Source organism: Elaeis guineensis, chromosome 1, assembly GCF_000442705.2.
Source record: "Elaeis guineensis isolate ETL-2024a chromosome 1, EG11, whole genome shotgun sequence".
Taxonomy (NCBI): Eukaryota; Viridiplantae; Streptophyta; class Magnoliopsida; order Arecales; family Arecaceae; genus Elaeis; species Elaeis guineensis.
The window spans coordinates 80020421-80038677 of NC_025993.2; the positions used below are offsets into that span (position 1 = coordinate 80020421).

General features: G+C 42.0%; 1 protein-coding gene across 1 annotated transcript; it reads right to left on the reverse strand.

Annotated features, from left to right (window-relative positions):
• Positions 1–225: 225 nt before the first annotated feature.
• LOC105033089 (tubulin-folding cofactor A) lies at positions 226–8955 on the reverse strand. Its single transcript, XM_010907743.4, has 4 exons — positions 8706–8955; positions 7424–7582; positions 597–683; positions 226–523 (listed from the first exon to the last, which is right to left on the reverse strand). Exons 2-4 carry the CDS (start codon positions 7574–7576, stop codon positions 425–427), a joined length of 339 nt encoding a protein of 112 aa, XP_010906045.1. The 5' UTR covers positions 7577–7582; positions 8706–8955; the 3' UTR covers positions 226–424.
• Between the last annotated feature and the right edge of the window lie 9302 nt (positions 8956–18257).

Genomic DNA, 18257 nt, shown 5'->3' on the forward strand with positions numbered 1-18257 from the left:
CAATTTTTGTATTTGCCTTTTCCTTTATATTCGAATGCCTAATTGAGATAGATATCTAGACTGAACCAATATGTCATATTTTCTTGTCCCTAAGAAAGCAAAAGATGACCTCTTTTAATAGCTGTAATGCAAAACAAACTCAGCAGATTGTTTTTGGTCCAGTGTTTGCACAAGGATGGCAAGATGGTAATGATTTCTTGTAATAGTTGCAGTGAAAGCAAAATAGGGAGGCGAATATAATGTGAAGCTGACATAAAAAATTTCATAAGTTACTAACATATTCTTGGTAAAATTGGATAACTATAAAGATGCAGCAGCCAACATAACCAGCATTCACAATAACACTACAAACTTCAAGTACATATGGAGCAGACCATATACCAGAACATCAAATATCACAACATTTTCATTTCATTTTTAACTTCTAATCCTCTTCTGTCTGAAATAACGCCTCAACTTCTGTAATGATACCATCAGTTTCCTCAATTTCAATGCCTTGCTGGTTCGACTCCTTCAACTCAGCCTGCAATAGGATAGTATTAGTAAGGTTTAGTTAACAATGTTCACAGTAGTTGCCTGTGAGAAAGCATATATACCAATGTTCCTTTTAGGTCTGCAAGTGCAGCTTCCAGCCGTTTGCGGCAATCGGGAACCATCATCCTTGACTCTGCCAACACATTCTCCTGCTCAAATCACTGAAATTCAATCCATGATATATTGAAATTAAGTAAAACTACACATGCTACAATACGTTGAATATGTGCCCCTTTCTTATGTTGATTGACACTATGCAGGTTGGGAAAAATTAAGAAAACATTTTCTTTGTTTACCTAGTTTGATCAATAAAAGAGAATCATCCTCAGAAAATGTGGTATGATGTCGAGTAATCTAATCAGTTTGTTTCATCAGTGAGCCAAAATGGGAAAAATTATTTGAATACACAACTTCATAACAAAAAATATTCTGTACTTTTTTTTTTTTTGGTTGCTTTGTGGAATAGTACCACCATGATACAATGCCACCCTTAATAGCAGGCATTAAAAGCAATGATGCACCGATGGAGGGACTATGCCCTCCATTAGCAATGCAATTGCTTTTAATGCCTACCAAACAGCCAACTACCAACACTTCTATGCAAATAAAATCATATGAAGGCTCCTTGCAAACTTTTTAGCTGCCCTAATGAGAACTTTTAAGGTTCACCATAATCGGATTTGAAGATTGCATTTTCCTCTTCATGCTCCTAGCATTTTTTTTAATTACCAAATAACCATAACCAAAGTTTAGGAGATTTAAACATTGATTTGCCAGATTATGTTCAAGAATCAAAAAAATTGTAAGGTTCTTCTCAACAAAAAAGATAAATTGTTAGGTTTTGAAGTGCTTGTCAAGGTGGGCTTGGGCCTGAAGCTTAAATTCCAGTAAAAGCCAATATCGTCTTCCATTTTCATCAAAACTTTGGGCCTTTGCTTGATATGGTGAACTAATAGGTATAGTGATTTATAAATAAGTGCTTCTAGTTCACTTTTGCATTAGCCCATATCTATGGTGGAACATAGCAATTTCATGCAATGGAAATAGGCACAAGTAACAAGTTAGATTTATGGTTGGTCAGATCCATCATTACATATGATCAGATAGAAGATTATCATCCATCAGCATAATATTAAGGAAAAAGAAGACAAACAAATTGAAAACAGAAAATTAAAACAAAATGCTGATTTCAACATTTCTTAAGGCAATGGTATTTATTAGATAGATATGATTATGACATGTATCACTCATAGTTGATATACATGCATGATCCAAATGATAGAAATATACTATTAATTTACTGATGATTGAAATATCATACAGCATGATAGGCATTTGGCACGATAGTATGTTGAAGCAATTCAGCTGCAAACTAACAATTTTTCCTACACACTTGAAGTTTGTAGAGGAGGTCGTAATCCAGTTTTTGTTGAATATGCATAATCATTTTGACAAAGTTATCAATGGTTCTAAGATTCATGAGCCTACTTTAACATAATATGGTCTTGGCATACGTCGATCAGAACAGTAATTTGGTAATGCCTAAATTATAAAATTCAATCATTACTAATCAAGATCCAAAATTTCAATTTGCAGTTCATTATAGTGATCTTAGAATCCAAAAAAATGCCAAAACAAGAATATCTTAACCCATACTGACAAAGGCATTCTGGAACTGTGTGGCAGGCTTTATAAGTATTACTGTATCAGTTATTATGGTTTTAGCTTCAACCAAGTTCTTTGTGCATTGACAAGGGAAAACTAAGTTGTTATTAGTCTGTGTTCAAGCTCATCATTCTGTTATGTTTGGCCCAGCTGAATTATTTCAGATACAAGTAGTTACAGCAGACACCCAACCTAAAGCTGAAAATTTCATGGCTTGATGATCCTTTTTATTTTGGTCATGGAATTCAAAAAGCCTAAGCACCGGTATGCATTTATGCTGAAAACATGGAAATTTGTACAACATATATTGCAAATAGAATTTATTATCTTGAACATCAGATAATGGATATTAATCATTGCAGAAAGAGCTTGTGCTAATACAAGATATAACATTTATCACTAGCAGGTATTCAATGAATTGACCTTAGAGGTTAGTGAAGCTATAGCTAAAGAAGCATGGTAATTGTAAATTAAAGTTTATCCTCTATTGTTTTTGTTATGAAGCTGAATGCCATTAAAGCAGGGACAAAAACTTGAAGAATCATTTTGACTTTTCTGGTCAGAAAAAATGTGCAAGCTAGGCAGGAGTTAAGCTCTGCTAAATCTGAATTACTCTGCAAACAAGATGTTCAGGTTAGGGAGAAACTGAATTCACTTCTTTACTGAAGTCAATCAATTAAGGCCGTGTGATGCTTGGTTCGGGTGAAAAAACAGCCAAATTCCATATGCAGCCTTAAGAGCAGGCATGCTACAGTGAAAGTGAAAGACTCCGGCTTGGCTATGGAGGAAAATCATTTATGCAGAGTAGAGCTTTGAGTGGCTATGTTTAGAGAACAAACAATTCTTTATCAAGCCCAAGGAGCAGGTATGTTATGAAGAGAGCATGAAAAATTAATGGCTGATTTGGCTTGATAATAGAGACTGATAGAGAATGTTCAAGGTACAGCACTGGAATTCCTTTAGCAAACTCTTTAGTAAATCCCGCATCCTACCAAGTTTTCAAGAACTGAATTCAATTTCCATCTCCTGAAGCCAATCTACAGCTATCTAAAGAGGTAAATCTTAAGAAACTTGAGAATGTGCTTGCATCTACCAACCATTATAAAACTTCTAACCTGGACATGTACGCTAGAGCATTTTGTCAAATTTATTTAGATTTGGTTAAAGGAAAAGTCAAGAAGCAATCTACCAATCTGCTTCAAGATTCAAATTAATCTAGGTAATTTGATCTCCTTGAATCAAGATGCATTTATCAAGTGTAGATCTGTTGTTACTACAAAACTAAGTCACAAAGCCTTTATTTATACTAGTGAAAATTTGCCCTTGTACAATCCTACTTAGATTCCACATCTAGTTAAAACAGAATACAATTTTCCAAAATAGACATGACTGGTCGAAATAATCATGAAAAGCTAAACTTCCATAGGAGGAAGATCTTGAGTTCTACATTAACTTTGTCTTCAGCCGCTTTCCCTCATTCTTCTTGGATTGGAGGATATGCTCTCTAAAGTCTTTCTCGAAAGGAAATTTTAGTTTTGATTGCCCATTTTGAGACCAAAATGATAGAATTTAGTCCTGATTACTTAGTGCGCTGCAACCTTATGGGATAGCACCACATCATAGAGCTCCAAAAGATACCCAATTTCCAAATTTTAGTTTTGATCACCCATTTTGAGACCAAAATGATAGAATTTAGTCCTGACTACTTAGTGTGCTGCAACCTTATGGGATAGCACCACATCATAGAGCTCCAAAAGATACCCAATTTCCCCAAAAAAAAAAAGAAACTCAATTAGACACCCTATTAGTAAATCGGGGCCTTCAAAAGTTTGGTACACAATTCAATTTCCCAATATGGCAGGTCTCGCTCTTCGGCCCTATCCAATTCTCTCTATAGTGACCATAGTGGTCCACGTCGAGTCAAGTAATCATCTTGGATTAGAGCTCTTCCTATTTGGAGAACTTAGCTCCTACTAAATCAGAATTGAAGATGGAGAGATGCCTGCTTCCTTATCTCACAATTAGACTACTTAGCTAATGAATTGTATTATAGAACTTTAAGAACCCCTGCCGCCTGCCCCTCAAAAAAAAGTTTTGTTAAAATTTTGAATTGCCATGCAAAGTTGTAAGTTGTGTCATATGTTAGCATAAAATGCTTGACATATGGGGTTCTGCTATGAAACTAGGAAATGCTTCCCCAAAGTATGCTAATTGGAGAGATCTCTTGGCTAAAATTTAACTCAGATAAAGAAATTATTCCTAAGGTTTCTGAACAAGGGAAAGTTATCAGGAATTTAAGGCATCTCTATTGTCCTATATATAAGCATATTGATGCACGTGTTTCACATAAGGTATTGAGCTTAAGGGTGCCATTGCTGCTTCCAAAGCATGTCCTATCCAGTACATGACACATTCAAAGATGTAGTTCGAGCTGGATACTAAAATATTTGGTTGGATTGCAATGATAATGATCTGGTAAAGAATATTCTTGATCTCATTTGGTATACTTCAGAAATATTTAATGGTACAGGAGTCCTTCAAATCTATATAGAAGATTAAAGAACTGCAAATTTGCTTGCAAAGAAGTCCTTCAAATCTTCACAAATACCCTCCTAATTTATGTGTGCTCATTGTTGGATGTTTAGCTTGATTCTCGTATGAACAAACTACATAGCATCCAATGAGCACAGAATTTTATCTACAACTTCTGTGTCATTCAGTGTCTCACTATTTTTCCTTAATTCATCAGCAATAATCAAGACTCTTGTAATCACCAATTCTCCTTCATACATAAGGTTTCAAATTCACCATGAAGGGTTTGGAGGTTCTTCACATGCTCAACACCTTTGGAGGCATTTTGGAGGATGTTCCATCCTTGTAGCCACAACCTTCCCAAATGTGGCCTCATCTAAAAGAGGTAAGGTGCCTTTTTGGCCTTTTTTGGTCTAGAATCCTTCGAAGTATCCCTTTTGAGCTTAAGGTGATAATGCTTCATCCTACAGCTTAATGCGGCCCTTCTCTATCAAATCCCAAATATCTTGGGATCCAAACAATGCTTAATTATTTAGATAGTCTAGTTCTCAACATTATTTTCGGTAACATGAGGGATAGCTAGTTGTCCATTTGCCATTGCCAAACTAACTTGCTTTGATACCACTATGTTAAGGATAGCAGAAGCAATATAAACAGTTGGATCCCTTTATAGTAGATATGGAGGTGGAAAGGATAAGAGGACAGGTGGCGAAAACACACTGTTGTTTCTCTATTCAATTTGTTGTTCTCTTACTAACAAAATGATTCCGTACAAAGACTTAACATACACATGTAGTGAGCCTTTTATCCCCTTATCTTGATACAATATATCACACCAAAAGAAAAGCAATAAATACTTCCAAGAATACTAAGAGGCACTGCTTGGAAACTGCAAGCCACAGATATTCATGAACATTCACTTCATTAGATAACTTATTTCTTTTGCAGTAGCTGTGATAATGTCAAGCCTGTCTATCATAAGGGAAGTCTTGTTCATGAGCCTTTTATCCCCTTATGTTAATGCAATATATCACACCAAAAGAAAAGAAATAAATACCTCCAAGAATACTAAGAGGCACTGCTTGGAAACTCCAAGACACAGACATTCATGAACATTCACTTCATTAGATGTGTTATTTCTTTTGCAATAGCTGTGATAATGTCAAGCTTGTCTAGCATAAGCAAAGTCTTGTTCAGTGTTTAGAAAACCAGATAGGTCAACTAGGTAGATCCATCCAACTACCATCTGATGCCTACATCAAAAAGATGTGTACATGAGAAATCCTTATTTCCTAATATAGTTGAAAACCATGAAAATAATAAATCAACCTTAGGAGCAATTACTCTCACTCATTTTCTTCTTCTTGTCACTTGAATAAACACACACCTCTCCTACTTACCCACACAAGGAAAACACGGCCATGTAAAGTTATGAAGGCTTCTTTAAAGAAAATTATAACTCCAACTGGGTGAAATTGATCAAAATGTTGCTTAAATTACCAACTTTAAGATTCCTAAATGGGGGAAAAAGGAGGTTCAATTGGTCAACTTGAAACTGGGATTTAGTCAGCTATTTAGTTTAAATGTTTTTCCAAATTGATTAGTCCTGTTTGTGGTTAGGATAGGTAGCTGAGTAAACTAAATAACAGGCTGTTATGATTGGATGCTGGCAGCAAGTTTTTTATGTTTTACATGAGGTTATTTGAAAGGACTATGACCACTTCTTTTCTTCTATCTGTTCTGTCTTCTACTTTTCTTCTTATTGTACTAGTTCTCATGAAAATTCTCCTTCCTTTTTCACTTCTACCTGCTGTATTCCTCCTCTGAATCACTGAAGTTATGCAACGGAGAATTAGTTTGTTCTATCAGATCGGGCAAAGAGATTTGTTAAGTCTTCTGCACAGGTCACCATTTTTCAGTTATTCCTCACAAATCAGTTCTGGACCGAAAAAGTGCAGGAAAATCATATAGTATAAATTCAAAGCATCTACAAGGCTAACATCACCCAAGCCACTTATAGTTCCACTTTTATGCTGTGACACATTTCCCTTAAACTAAAGCATGGATTTATCTTAAGCAGGTTCCAGCATCAAGTACACTCAGAAGCAGAAAACTGTACACAATGACACAGTGCAGAACTAAAGAATATATTATATGATGAATGTCCCTCCCAGATTCTTTTGTATGGCAGATTAATTGTTCAATATAGAGAATGATGCTCAAACGAGGAACATAAGGGGAAAATTCTTTAAAAAGAATGTAACAAAGATGTAAATTGCAAATGTCAGCAAATATATATTTAAGTATTTGCTAATAAACTTTTTAAGCATTACTGTGGTTATTTCCCAACACCCAAAGACTGAACCTTAGACCTCTCATATGGAAGGAGAGCGGGGCACCAAGCAGCAGAGATAAAAGCTGTTGGCCTTAAGTGTTTGCTAACTTGCCGATTCCAATGAGGAAATCTGATCTAGAAAGTTGTTTAAATAAAGCTTTTATCAAGAGGATGATATTCAGAATAGTGGAATAATCATATGCAGGTGGCAGGTGAACAAATAGGGGAGATAAATACACAAATCAATAATTCTACAAAACCTGTGCTAGTTTACAGTTCTAAACCATGGCGTGCAAGCAATACAATATTGATAATAAAAAGTATAAAAAAAAATTTAAAAAACATTCTTTCAGATACCTGCTGCTTAAGATCATAAGGGTCAGCTCCTTTATCCTTCATGTCTGCAGTTTTTGCAGCTTCTTTCTCAACCTCTTTCTCATAAGAATGAAGCTCCTTAAGGATGCGCTTGCAAGTAGCTGTCTTGATTTTCAGATTTCGAAGGGTGGCCATATTGAACTGCATCAAAGAAATTTCTGTAAATGATCTAAATTAACATTTGAAATCCACTTTATATAGAAACATCCTTTCTAAATTTACCTAGGATGAGTGTCCAACCTCTCATGTTGAAAATAAGGGTCAAGATCACTTTCCCCCATTTTTCCAAGATAATCAACAATGATAGTCCTTCAAAACACCCACAGATTTCAAGAACCAACTCCCTTTCTTGCTTCTCATTGATGCATCCAACTCCATACAGAGTTTATAAGCAATAATTCCGTGAAGTTCTGAGTTTCCTTCCCTTGCTTTCATATAGACATACAAGTGTTTTCCCCATAGAAGCATGCCCAAATAGATGAAATGCATCTTCTTAATAGTGTATACAAATCCAATAAGTTAGGTATTCTGCCCACAAACTCCTGCTCTATGTTTCATGGCAGAGAGCCTCATTTTTGTATAGTGCTACCTCAGCTAGGACTCAATGCAAAGTCATAGGATTGATGTCAGGTTGATGGCCAGTAGTAACAACATTTAAAACTTTGACAGATCATTCCTTGATCCGTCCCAGCCAATCTTATAGATTGGGTAACGATCAACAGAAAGGAAGCAGCGGCTAATGCAGCCACCCAGAATTCATGAGCCTCCCATAGATAGCACCCAAACATAAGTAAAACTTAAATTGTAGCTAGCAACAAGAAAAAAGAAACCTTGCTAAAAAGAATTACAAGAAGACGCAAGGCAAAACACTTCCTAACTGACTCATAGATTCTTTGATTAATTTATGATCAATGATTTGTACCAGAATGATCCCACATCACAACAAATTCCCCACTTTCAAGCAGAGGCTTAAAAATAAGGTTGGAACAAAAATGTGGCACAAAAATCATCATCCTATGAATCATTATCATCATAATTAAGATTCTTAAAACCAAAAACAACACTAGAAACGCATTCATCCGTCAAACTAGCTTTTACTGAGAAGATGGCCATTTTATTATAATTATACACCTCCTTTCACAACTTGGACATATATCACAAGGTACTACGAGAAATCCCCACATCTTTCTCAAGATCACACACAAACACACACGCGCACACAAAAGAAAAAAAAATTATCGATGAAAGAGTGGGCTTGGGATACCTTCTCTTGATGGAGCCGAAGGAGATCGTCGCCGGCGATGGGGATGGCTGCAGGAGCCGCAGAGGTGGAAGTGAACGGTGGAGTGGGAGGTGGAGGTGCGGAAAGGAAAGTCCAAGGCGCCGGAGAGGGTCGCCGCACGAGGTTGTCGTTACCGACGGAGGGTGGTTATCGTATGTTTTGGAAGTGGAGGAGATCGAGGAAAGGAAGGCTCTCTCCAGGCCCTAGGTCGATATTTCCAGGTATCAGGTCGGGTCGGTCGGGTTTAGATGAACCCGAAGCCGACCCGAATGAGCTGGCGTGACACCGTGAGGATTGAGCTCGGGTCATCAGGTTAGGTTTGTAGTCAAGTCAGGTTTCGCCCCTTGACCGGTCCAGGAGTGGGTCCAAAGAAATAGTGCTGTTGGTTAAGAAAAAGGCAGCTCTTAAATCCAACTTAGAACAAGCTTGGATGCCATCTGTTGCCGCTCGAATCCGATTTTTCGTTAGGAAGACTAGATTGTGAAGTACACTCTCCGAGTATGGGACTTACAAAAGAAGTTCTGGCTGGAGCTAACTCCAGCGGAGATCTTCCGACGCTCAAGTCGGAATTAAGGAAACAGAGTAAAAGAGCGATTAGGTATCCATTTTTTTGTACCTCCTGGGTTCCCCTTTTGTTCGTCTTTTATGGATGGTGGTGATAACTGCTTGAGGGCGATGATTGGGGTTAATTTCAATCGGTTCAGGTGCGTCGTGGTGAGATTTGAGACCGAAATTATCGGGATATGGTAGTTATTCCTCTCTTATCTGTTTCGTAACCAACTGGGTTGTATCTCACACGAAAAAGTGCAGGATTCTAAGGGTGGATCTACTTCGAAGGTCCGTTTCATATATGCGGCCGAAGTCGAGAGCGGTGAGGATGATCCAGGCCAGAAACTAAGGTCGAGGTCGATTGGAATAGAGGTCAACGATTGATACCTAGGCTCCATACCCATCGTCAGGTTTGGAAGCTATCACAGGGTATGGAGGCCGAATCAGAGTTTAGCGGGCATCTTTGTTCATATGCTTGCTCAAATGATCTCGAAGGAACTTAAGGCTATTCAAAAATATTTCACGATGAGAGGCCACCTCGGAAGGATCCCTTACGTGTCTTTATTCCTTCGTGAGGAGCGAGGGTCTTTAGCCGAGCTTGTTTCCACCCTTGCTAGCGGCGAAGTCGGATGATCTGTAATCGAAGTCATCATGTAACCTACGATCAAACATCATCGAGGTTGCCATGTATCCTTTGATTGAAGATTATAGTTTTTTCTCTCAACATATACCCCCTACTCCCTAGTTTCAACCAGGGTTAAACGTGTTAGATATATGTCCTAAAAGCCAACACGGCTAACACATTGTAATAAATTTAAGACATAATTTTATACTTAATTTATTGATTTGATTAATAAAAAGATAAGTTTTATTTTTATTCAAGAGTGATGTGTCTTTGAATCGTCTATGGATTTAATACTTCGATACATATTTCCAAAGTATTGAGAATTAGAGGCATGTATAAAATTTCTAAATGCTCTTGGTCATAATATTATCATGAGGATAGTAATCGATCTAGATAGACCGACATATAGATCACTTTCTTCAGGATAGACGAGTATCTGATCTACAGTGTAGAGACACTAAACAACGAGTGTGGATAGTTGTTAGAGAACAACTAGTACTGAGGTGACTATACGAGAAATTACTTAGATTTCTAATCAATTGTCAGTGATTGTTGCTCCTTGAATTGATTTTGATGATTACAAAGCATTTGAGGGGGTTTCTAATGATTTTGACTTGAAAAAAACTTATTGCATTTCAGGGGCAAAATCGTAATTTTATCAAGACCTGATTTGGAAACCTCAAGAGCAAGAACAAAAGATGTGCAATCTATTGGAGGTAATTTCAATATTTTTTGAAGTATATTTTGTAAGAAAATCAGGTTTATATTTTTGAGTCGATCCCATGAGTCGACTCATGGCTAGAAGGGCTGAATGGCACGCAAAATTTTTTGGCGGCACACTCTGTGAGTCGACCCCATGGGTCGACCCCTTGACATGAGTCGACCCTATGAGTCGACCTCTGCTGTTCTGCAGGCCAAAATTACATAACAGTCATTTTTTGCTCTTTTCCACAGAGGTCGACCCCATGAGTCGACCCATGAGCATGAGTCGACCTCTGCGACGGAAAAGTTCCACAACGGCTAGTTTTTAGCTCATTTTGACTGCATTTAATGCCCATTTAATGTGCTCTAACGGCTCTATTTCAGTTCAGATTACTCTCCACCATTATTTGAAGTTATATAAAGGGATTTAAAGGAGGGAATCAAATAGAAGAAAGAGATTTGAAAAAAGGTTCTTCAAGCATTCATTTCAACCCTAAGCAAGAACCCACAAAAAGAGTTCAAGAAGCTTTTATTTCAAGTTCACTAACTTCTCAAGAGCTCATTCAAGTCTTCAACTGTTGGAGCACGATTCTGGCTCCTCCCACGGACCTTGGGTGCAGCGAAACCAGCAACGAACAGATCTGGAGACTTCTGGACACGATCGAAGGCCCTTTACAAAAATAGCCTGGTTGCTGTCTTCTTCGTCAGCCTTTCATTCCAAATGAAGAACGCCTCTGAAATCATCTCTAAAAAATCCAAGATCTGATACCCAACTAGATCAGGCCTAGATCGAGGTTTTCCAATTTGTAGATCTCGAATCAGAGTATTCTAGATAGGGAAGAAGGTAGATGGAGACAGACCTTGCAGATCTGTCCTGCTGCAGCTTTTCCTGTAGATCTGTTGATGAAGATCTCACCCGCACCTCAAACGACCTCAGATCAACTCCAGATCTGAGAGAAACTTGTATCAACCTCTTCGCAAGAGATTTCAAGTCCTGAACCTGATTCTTGGGCGGCTGCAAGAGAGGGAGAGAGGGATCTGGTTGGCGGCTGCAAGAGAGGAGGGGCTAGCGCCTCCTTTGCTTTTCTTTCCTTTTTGGGCCTGACGGCAAGAAACCCTAAGATTTCTTGCTTCTGGGGTGTGGAGAAGAGCTGGAGAGAGAGGAAGAAGAGAGAGAGAGATTTGGGAGAAATGGTTTCTTGTATTCCTTTGGCTTGATCAAACCTATACAAGTACATGTATATATAAACACAGGGTCAAGTGACCCAAACCCAAAACTTCTTTGACCAACTCTATGGGAGATTAGGTTAACCCAAGCCCATGTACACCCATGACTCAATCTAATCTCACCTATCCTGGGCCCAGACCTGGCCCATAAAGAGTTGATCCCTTGAGGCCCACATAACCTAGACCTCAAGAACCCGAAAGGCCCACAGCCTTTCAACCTAGGGCCCAACTAGTCCTAGAGCCTCCATGAAGTCCTCATGAATGATGGACCTTGGCCTTAGCCTTGGTCCCCTGGGCTTTGGGCACACCACCTGGATCACAACAATCTCTACCTTGGTGTCCCAAGGCCTCAACCAGCTCCACTCTGTCCATCAGCCGAATCAGCTCAACACATCTTTGAAAGCTGTCCCGTGGAAGTACCTTCGTAAGTGCATCAACTGGATTCTCCTTGGTGTGTACCTTTACCAACTCCACCTCACCATCCTCCACAAGCTCCCTGATCCGATGATACCGAATGTCGATGTGCTTTGTCCTTACATGATAGACTGAGTTCTGTGCTAATAGAAGTACACTCTGGCTGTCACAGTGCACTCTAATGGCCTCCTGAGTAAGGCCCATCTCCGTCACCAAATTCTTTAGCTAAATTACCTCCTTAGCTGCTTCTGTCAGCCCGATGTACTCAACCTCTGTAGTGGATAGGGCCGTGATAGGATGCAAAATCGATCTCCAAGAAATAGGACCTCCATACAGGCTAAAGATGAAGCCTGTCGTAGACCTCCGGGTATCCACATCTCCACCGAAGTCTGCATCTACATTACCGTCAATCAGCCTCTGAGCCTCCCTGGATATGTCAGAGTATCTCACTGCACCTCCTTGCTGTCTGTAGCAGATGCCAACTCCAACTGATCCCGTCAGGTATCTGAATATCCACTTCAGAGCTCTCCAGTGCTCCCTGTCAGGCTGCACCATGAACCTGCTAATCTGACTCACTGCATGAGCGATGTCTGGCCTACAACAGACCATCACATAAAGCTCCCAACTCTTGAAGCATAAGGAACCGTCTCCATCTCCTGAGCCTCCACCTCAGTCTGTGGCGCCATGGTCTTCGAGAGTCTGAAGTGACCGGCAAGTGGCAGCTCCGCCGGCTTTGCTCCCTTCATCCCGAACCTCTCTAAGACCTTTTGTATGTAGCCCCCCTGAGATAGATGCAGCACCCTCCGGGCTTGATCTTTGAAAATCTCCATGCCTAGGATCTTCCTTGCAGGGCCCAAATCCTTCATCTCAAACTCCCGAGATAAGGATGCCTTCAGATCCTGCACAACCTTCCTACTCTTGCATGCTATAAGCATGTCATCCACATACAAGAGTAGGAACAGCCTAGAACCATCCTCAAGAGACTGAACATAAACACAGGGATCATACTCGCACCTGGAAAGTCCAATGCTGCGCACATAGGAGTCGAACCGCTTGTACCATTGCCTCGGTGACTGCTTCAGCCCGTACAGCGACTTCTACAACAAGCATACCTTTCCTTCTGATCCTAGATCCCTAAAATCGGATGGCTGCTCCATCTAAATCCTCTCCTCCAAATGCCCATGGAGGAACGCCGTCTTGACATCCATCTACTCCAGCTCTAAATCCTGAGCTGCTACAATGCTCAGCAACACTCTGATGGAAGTATGTCGGACGACGGGAGAGAAGACCTCGTTGAAGTCGATGCCTTCCTTCTGCGAGTATCCCTTGGCCACTAACCTCACCTTGAATCTGATACCTCCCTGCTCTGAAGGCCCTTCCTTGCGACTGTAGATCCATTTGCAGCCAATGGGTCTCTTCTCCTGTGGCAACTGCACCAATCGTCATGTCTGATTCTGGTGGAGAGACTGCATCTCCTCGGACATCGCCTGGATCCACCGCTCTCTGTCCTGGCTCTCAATAGTCTCCTGATACGTATATGGGTCTCCATTCACTATCACCAGGGCATATGACAGCATCTCCTCGAAGCCATATCGGTCCGGTTGCCTGATGGTCCTCTTGGGCTTGTGTAGGGCAACACCGATATCAGTCCTCAGTCCAGCTCGCTCCTGCTGGACCTCTTTGTCTCGATCATCCATCTGAGTCCTCTCCACCTATGGAGACACCTTAGGTAGGTTCTCCACCTGAATGTCATATCCTCCCGTAGTACCTGCAAGAGGCAAAATCAAAGAGGTAAGTTGTCCAGCAACGCCCTGCTAGACCTCCTCCTGCTCCTGCTGCTCCTCCATGCCTGCTCGCCTCCATAGGACTGACTCCTCATCAAAAGTCACATCCCGACTAATGATGACCTTCTTTTTCAAGAGATCTCACAGCCTGTATCCCTTAGCTCCTCGCGGATAGCCTAGAAACACTGTCTTGCGTGATCTGACGTCTAGCTTGCTCCGCTCACCAGCTCCAATGTGCACATAGGCCATGCACCCAAATACTCGTAGATGGCCCAGCCCAACTATCCTCCCAGACCACACCTCCTCTGGAAGCCTGCCATCCAACCTGGTGTGAGGTGACCGATTGACCAAGTAACCTGCTGCGTCAACTGTGTCAACCCAGAACTCCTTTGGTAGCCCTGCCTGCAGCCTCATGCATCTTGCCTTTTCCAGAAGTGTTCTGTTCATCCTCTCGGCCACCCCATTATGCTGTAGAGTCTCCTTAATTAAGAAGTGTCTCCTGATCCCACACTCCTCACAGTAGTCCTGGAACTCTCTGCTGGTGTACTCCCCGCCATTGTCTGACCTCAGACACTTCACGCTCCTCCCCTGCTCCTTCTCCACCTCTGCTCTCTAGATCTTGAACTTGGTGAAGACCTCTGACTTCTCTCTCATGAAGTAAATCCAGAGTTTCCTTGAGAAATCATTAATCAGGGTCATGAAGTATCTGGCCCCATTCCTAGCTAAAACTGGGGCTGGTCCCCACACATCCGTGTGTACTAACTCCAGAGGGGCTGCACTGCGGGCTGTACTGATGTTGAACTGAACTCTCCTCTGCTTTCCCATCTGGCAAGGCTCGCAGATCTCCCTTGTAGCACCATCCTCCAGATTAGAGATGAGTCCTCTCCTGCTCAACTCCCTCGCCCCTTGTCACCCAGTGGCCTAGGCGGTAGTGCCACATCCTGTAAGCCCCCTGCTGGTACTGTACTGCAGCTGCTGCATCAGACTCTCCGATCACCACAGATCCCTCCATGCGATAGAGGTTATTGTCCAACCTCCTGCCTCTCATCACTACCATAGCTCCATTGGAGATGTTCAGTACTCCGCTTCTAGCCCTACTGCTGAAGTTGTATCCATTACGCTCCAAGTAGCCAAGTGACACCAGATTTTTTTTCAGCTCCGGGATGTGCTTTACATTTGTCAATATCCTCACAATCCCATCAAACATCCTCACCCTGACTGTCCCTATCCCAGCCACCTTGCAAGGATGATTGTCGCCTAGAGTCACTGATCCCTCATCTGTCTTGGTGTATGTCGCAAACTAAGACCTGTGTGTGTGTAGTGATGTGAGCACGCAGAGTCTAGTGTCCACTCCTCTGTGTAATGCCTGTGACCATCTGATACCACAAGTAGATCATCCTCCACCTGCTGCCCAGCAACTGCACTCACTGATTCTAAGCCACTTCTTTCTCCTTTTTGCTCTTCCATAGTGGACATTCTCACTTGAAGTGCCCGAACTCGTTGTACTTGAAGCATTTCACCTCTTTCTTTCCCTTCCTGGACTTGGACCGCCCCCTGGACTTGCTTCTGCCTCTGCCTCTATCTGTCCTCTCCCCTACTGCCAAACCCTCCTGGGGAGCCCGATCTCTGGTCAACTTTTTTCTCTGCTCATTAGACCTCAGCACCGAGACCATGTCCTCATATTCCAGAGTCTCCTTGCCGTAGAGTAGTGTAGTCACCAAAGAATCATATGATCCTGGTAGTGAACACAAAAGCAAAAGGGACTTGTCCTCCTCATCCAGCTTCACCCCGATATTCATCAACTCCGTGCACAACTAGTCGAACCTCTGAATATGGCCAATCACATCAGATCCCTCCTGCATCCGAAGACTGTACAACTTCTTCTTCAGCATTAGCTTGTTGCACATATTTTTCCCCATATACATGATGTGCAACTTCGACCAAAGGCCCTTCGGGGTCTTTTTTTCCAGCACCGAATACAACGTCGCATCCACCAAACATCCTCTGATCACCGAGCATGCTTTCTTCTCCAACGATGCCCACTGTCTATCTGTCATTCCCTCAGGCTTCTCATCCAAGGCTTGATCCAGATCTGCTTGCACCAGAAGATCCTCCACCCGGATTTTCCACATAGAAAAATTTTTCTTGCCATCAAACTTCTCAAAATCGACCTTCATATTGCTGCCCATGACTAGATCCAAGCCAAACAAGCAATATAAAATCATGAAGTGTAGAATATACCTTGATGGTACCTTGCTAAAAATTTTCAGCACTTGGGATCTTCAACTTCTCACGCTTGAAACCGCTTCCTCACCACTGTGGCTCTGATACCAACTATTGAAGCATGATCCTGGCTCCTCCCACGGACCTTGGGTGCAGCAGAACCAGCAACGAACAGATCTGGAGACTTTTGGACTAGATTGAAGGCCCTTGACAAAAACAGCTTGGTTGCTGTCTTCTTCGTCAGCCTTTCATTCCAGATGAAGAACACCTCTGAAAATATCTCTAAAAAATTCAAGATCTGGTACCCAACTATATCAAGCCTGGACCGAGGTCTCTCAATTTGTAGATCTTAAATCAGGGCATTCTAGATAGGGAAGAAGGTAAATGGAGACAAACCTCGCAGATCTATCCTGCTGCAGCCTTTCTTGTAGATCTGTTGATGGAGATCTCACCCGCACCTCAAACGACCTCAGATCAACTCCAGATCTGAGAGGGACTTCTATCAATCTCTTCGTAAGAGATTTCAGGTCCTGGACCTAGTGCTTGGGTAGCTGCAAGAGAGGGAGAGAGGGATCTGGTTGGCGGCTGCAAGAGAGGAGGGGCTAGCGCCTCCCCTTCTTTTCTTTCCTTTTATGGACTGGCGGCAAGAAACCCTAGGGTTTCTTGCTCCTGGGGTGTGGAGAAGAGCTGGAGAGAGAGGGAGAAGAGAGAGAGAGACTTGGGAGAAATGGTTCTTGTATTCCTTGGCTTAATCAACCTATACAATGCATGTATATATAAACACAGGGTCAAGTGATCCAAACCCAAAACTCCCTTGACCAACTCTATGAGAGATTAGGTTAACCCAAGCCCATGTACACCCATGACTCGATCTAATCTCACCTATCCTGGGCTTAGACCTGACCCATAAAGAGTTGATCCCTTGAGGCCCACATAACCTAGACCTGAAGAACCCGAAAGGCCCACAGTCTTTCAATCTAGGGCCCAACTAGCCCTAGAGTCTCCATGAAGCCCTCATGAATGATGGACCTTGGCCTTAGCCTTGGTCCCCTGGGCCTTGGGCACACCACCTGGATCACAACAGACTGTCCCTATCCCAGCCACCTTGCAAGGATGATTGTCGCCTACAGTCACTGATTCCTCATCTGTCTTGGTGTATGTCGCAAACCAAGAACTGTGTGGTGTGTAGTGATGTGAGCACGCAGAGTCTAGTATCCACTCCTCTGTGTAATGCCTGTGACCATCTGATACCACCAGTAGATCATCCTCCACCTGCTGCCCAGCAACTGTACTCACTGATTCTGAGCCACTTCTTTCTCCCTTCTTGCTCTTCCATAGTGGACATTTTCGCTTGAAGTGCCCGAACTCGTTGCACTTGAAGCATTTCACCTCTTTCTTTCCCTTCCTGGACTTAGACCGCCCCCTGGACTTGCTTCTGCCTCTGCCTCTACCTATCCTCTCCCCTACTGCCAAACCCTCCTAGGGAGTCTGATCTCTGATCAACTTTTTCCTCTGCTCATTAGACCTCAGCACCGAGACCATGTCCTCATATTCCAGAGTCTCCTTGCCGTAGAGCAGTGTAGTCACCAAAGAATCATATGATCCTGGTAGTGAACACAAAAGCAACAGGGACTTGTCCTCCTCATCCAGCTTCACCCCGATATTCATCAACTCCGTGCACAACTAGTCGAACCTCTGAATGTGGCCAATCACATCAGATCCCTCCTGCATCCGAAGACTGTACAACCTCTTCTTCAGCATCAGCTTATTGCACATATTCTTCCCCATATACATGGTGTGCAACTTCGACCAAAGGCCCTTCGAGATCTTTTCTTCCAGCACCGAATACAATGCCGCATCCGCCAAACATCCTCTGATCACCGAGCATGCTTTCTTCTCTAATGATGCCCACTATCTATCTGTCATTCCCTCAGGCTTCTCATCCAAAGCCTGATCCAGATCTTCTTGCCCCAGAAGATCCTCCACCCAGATTTTTCATATGAAAAAAAT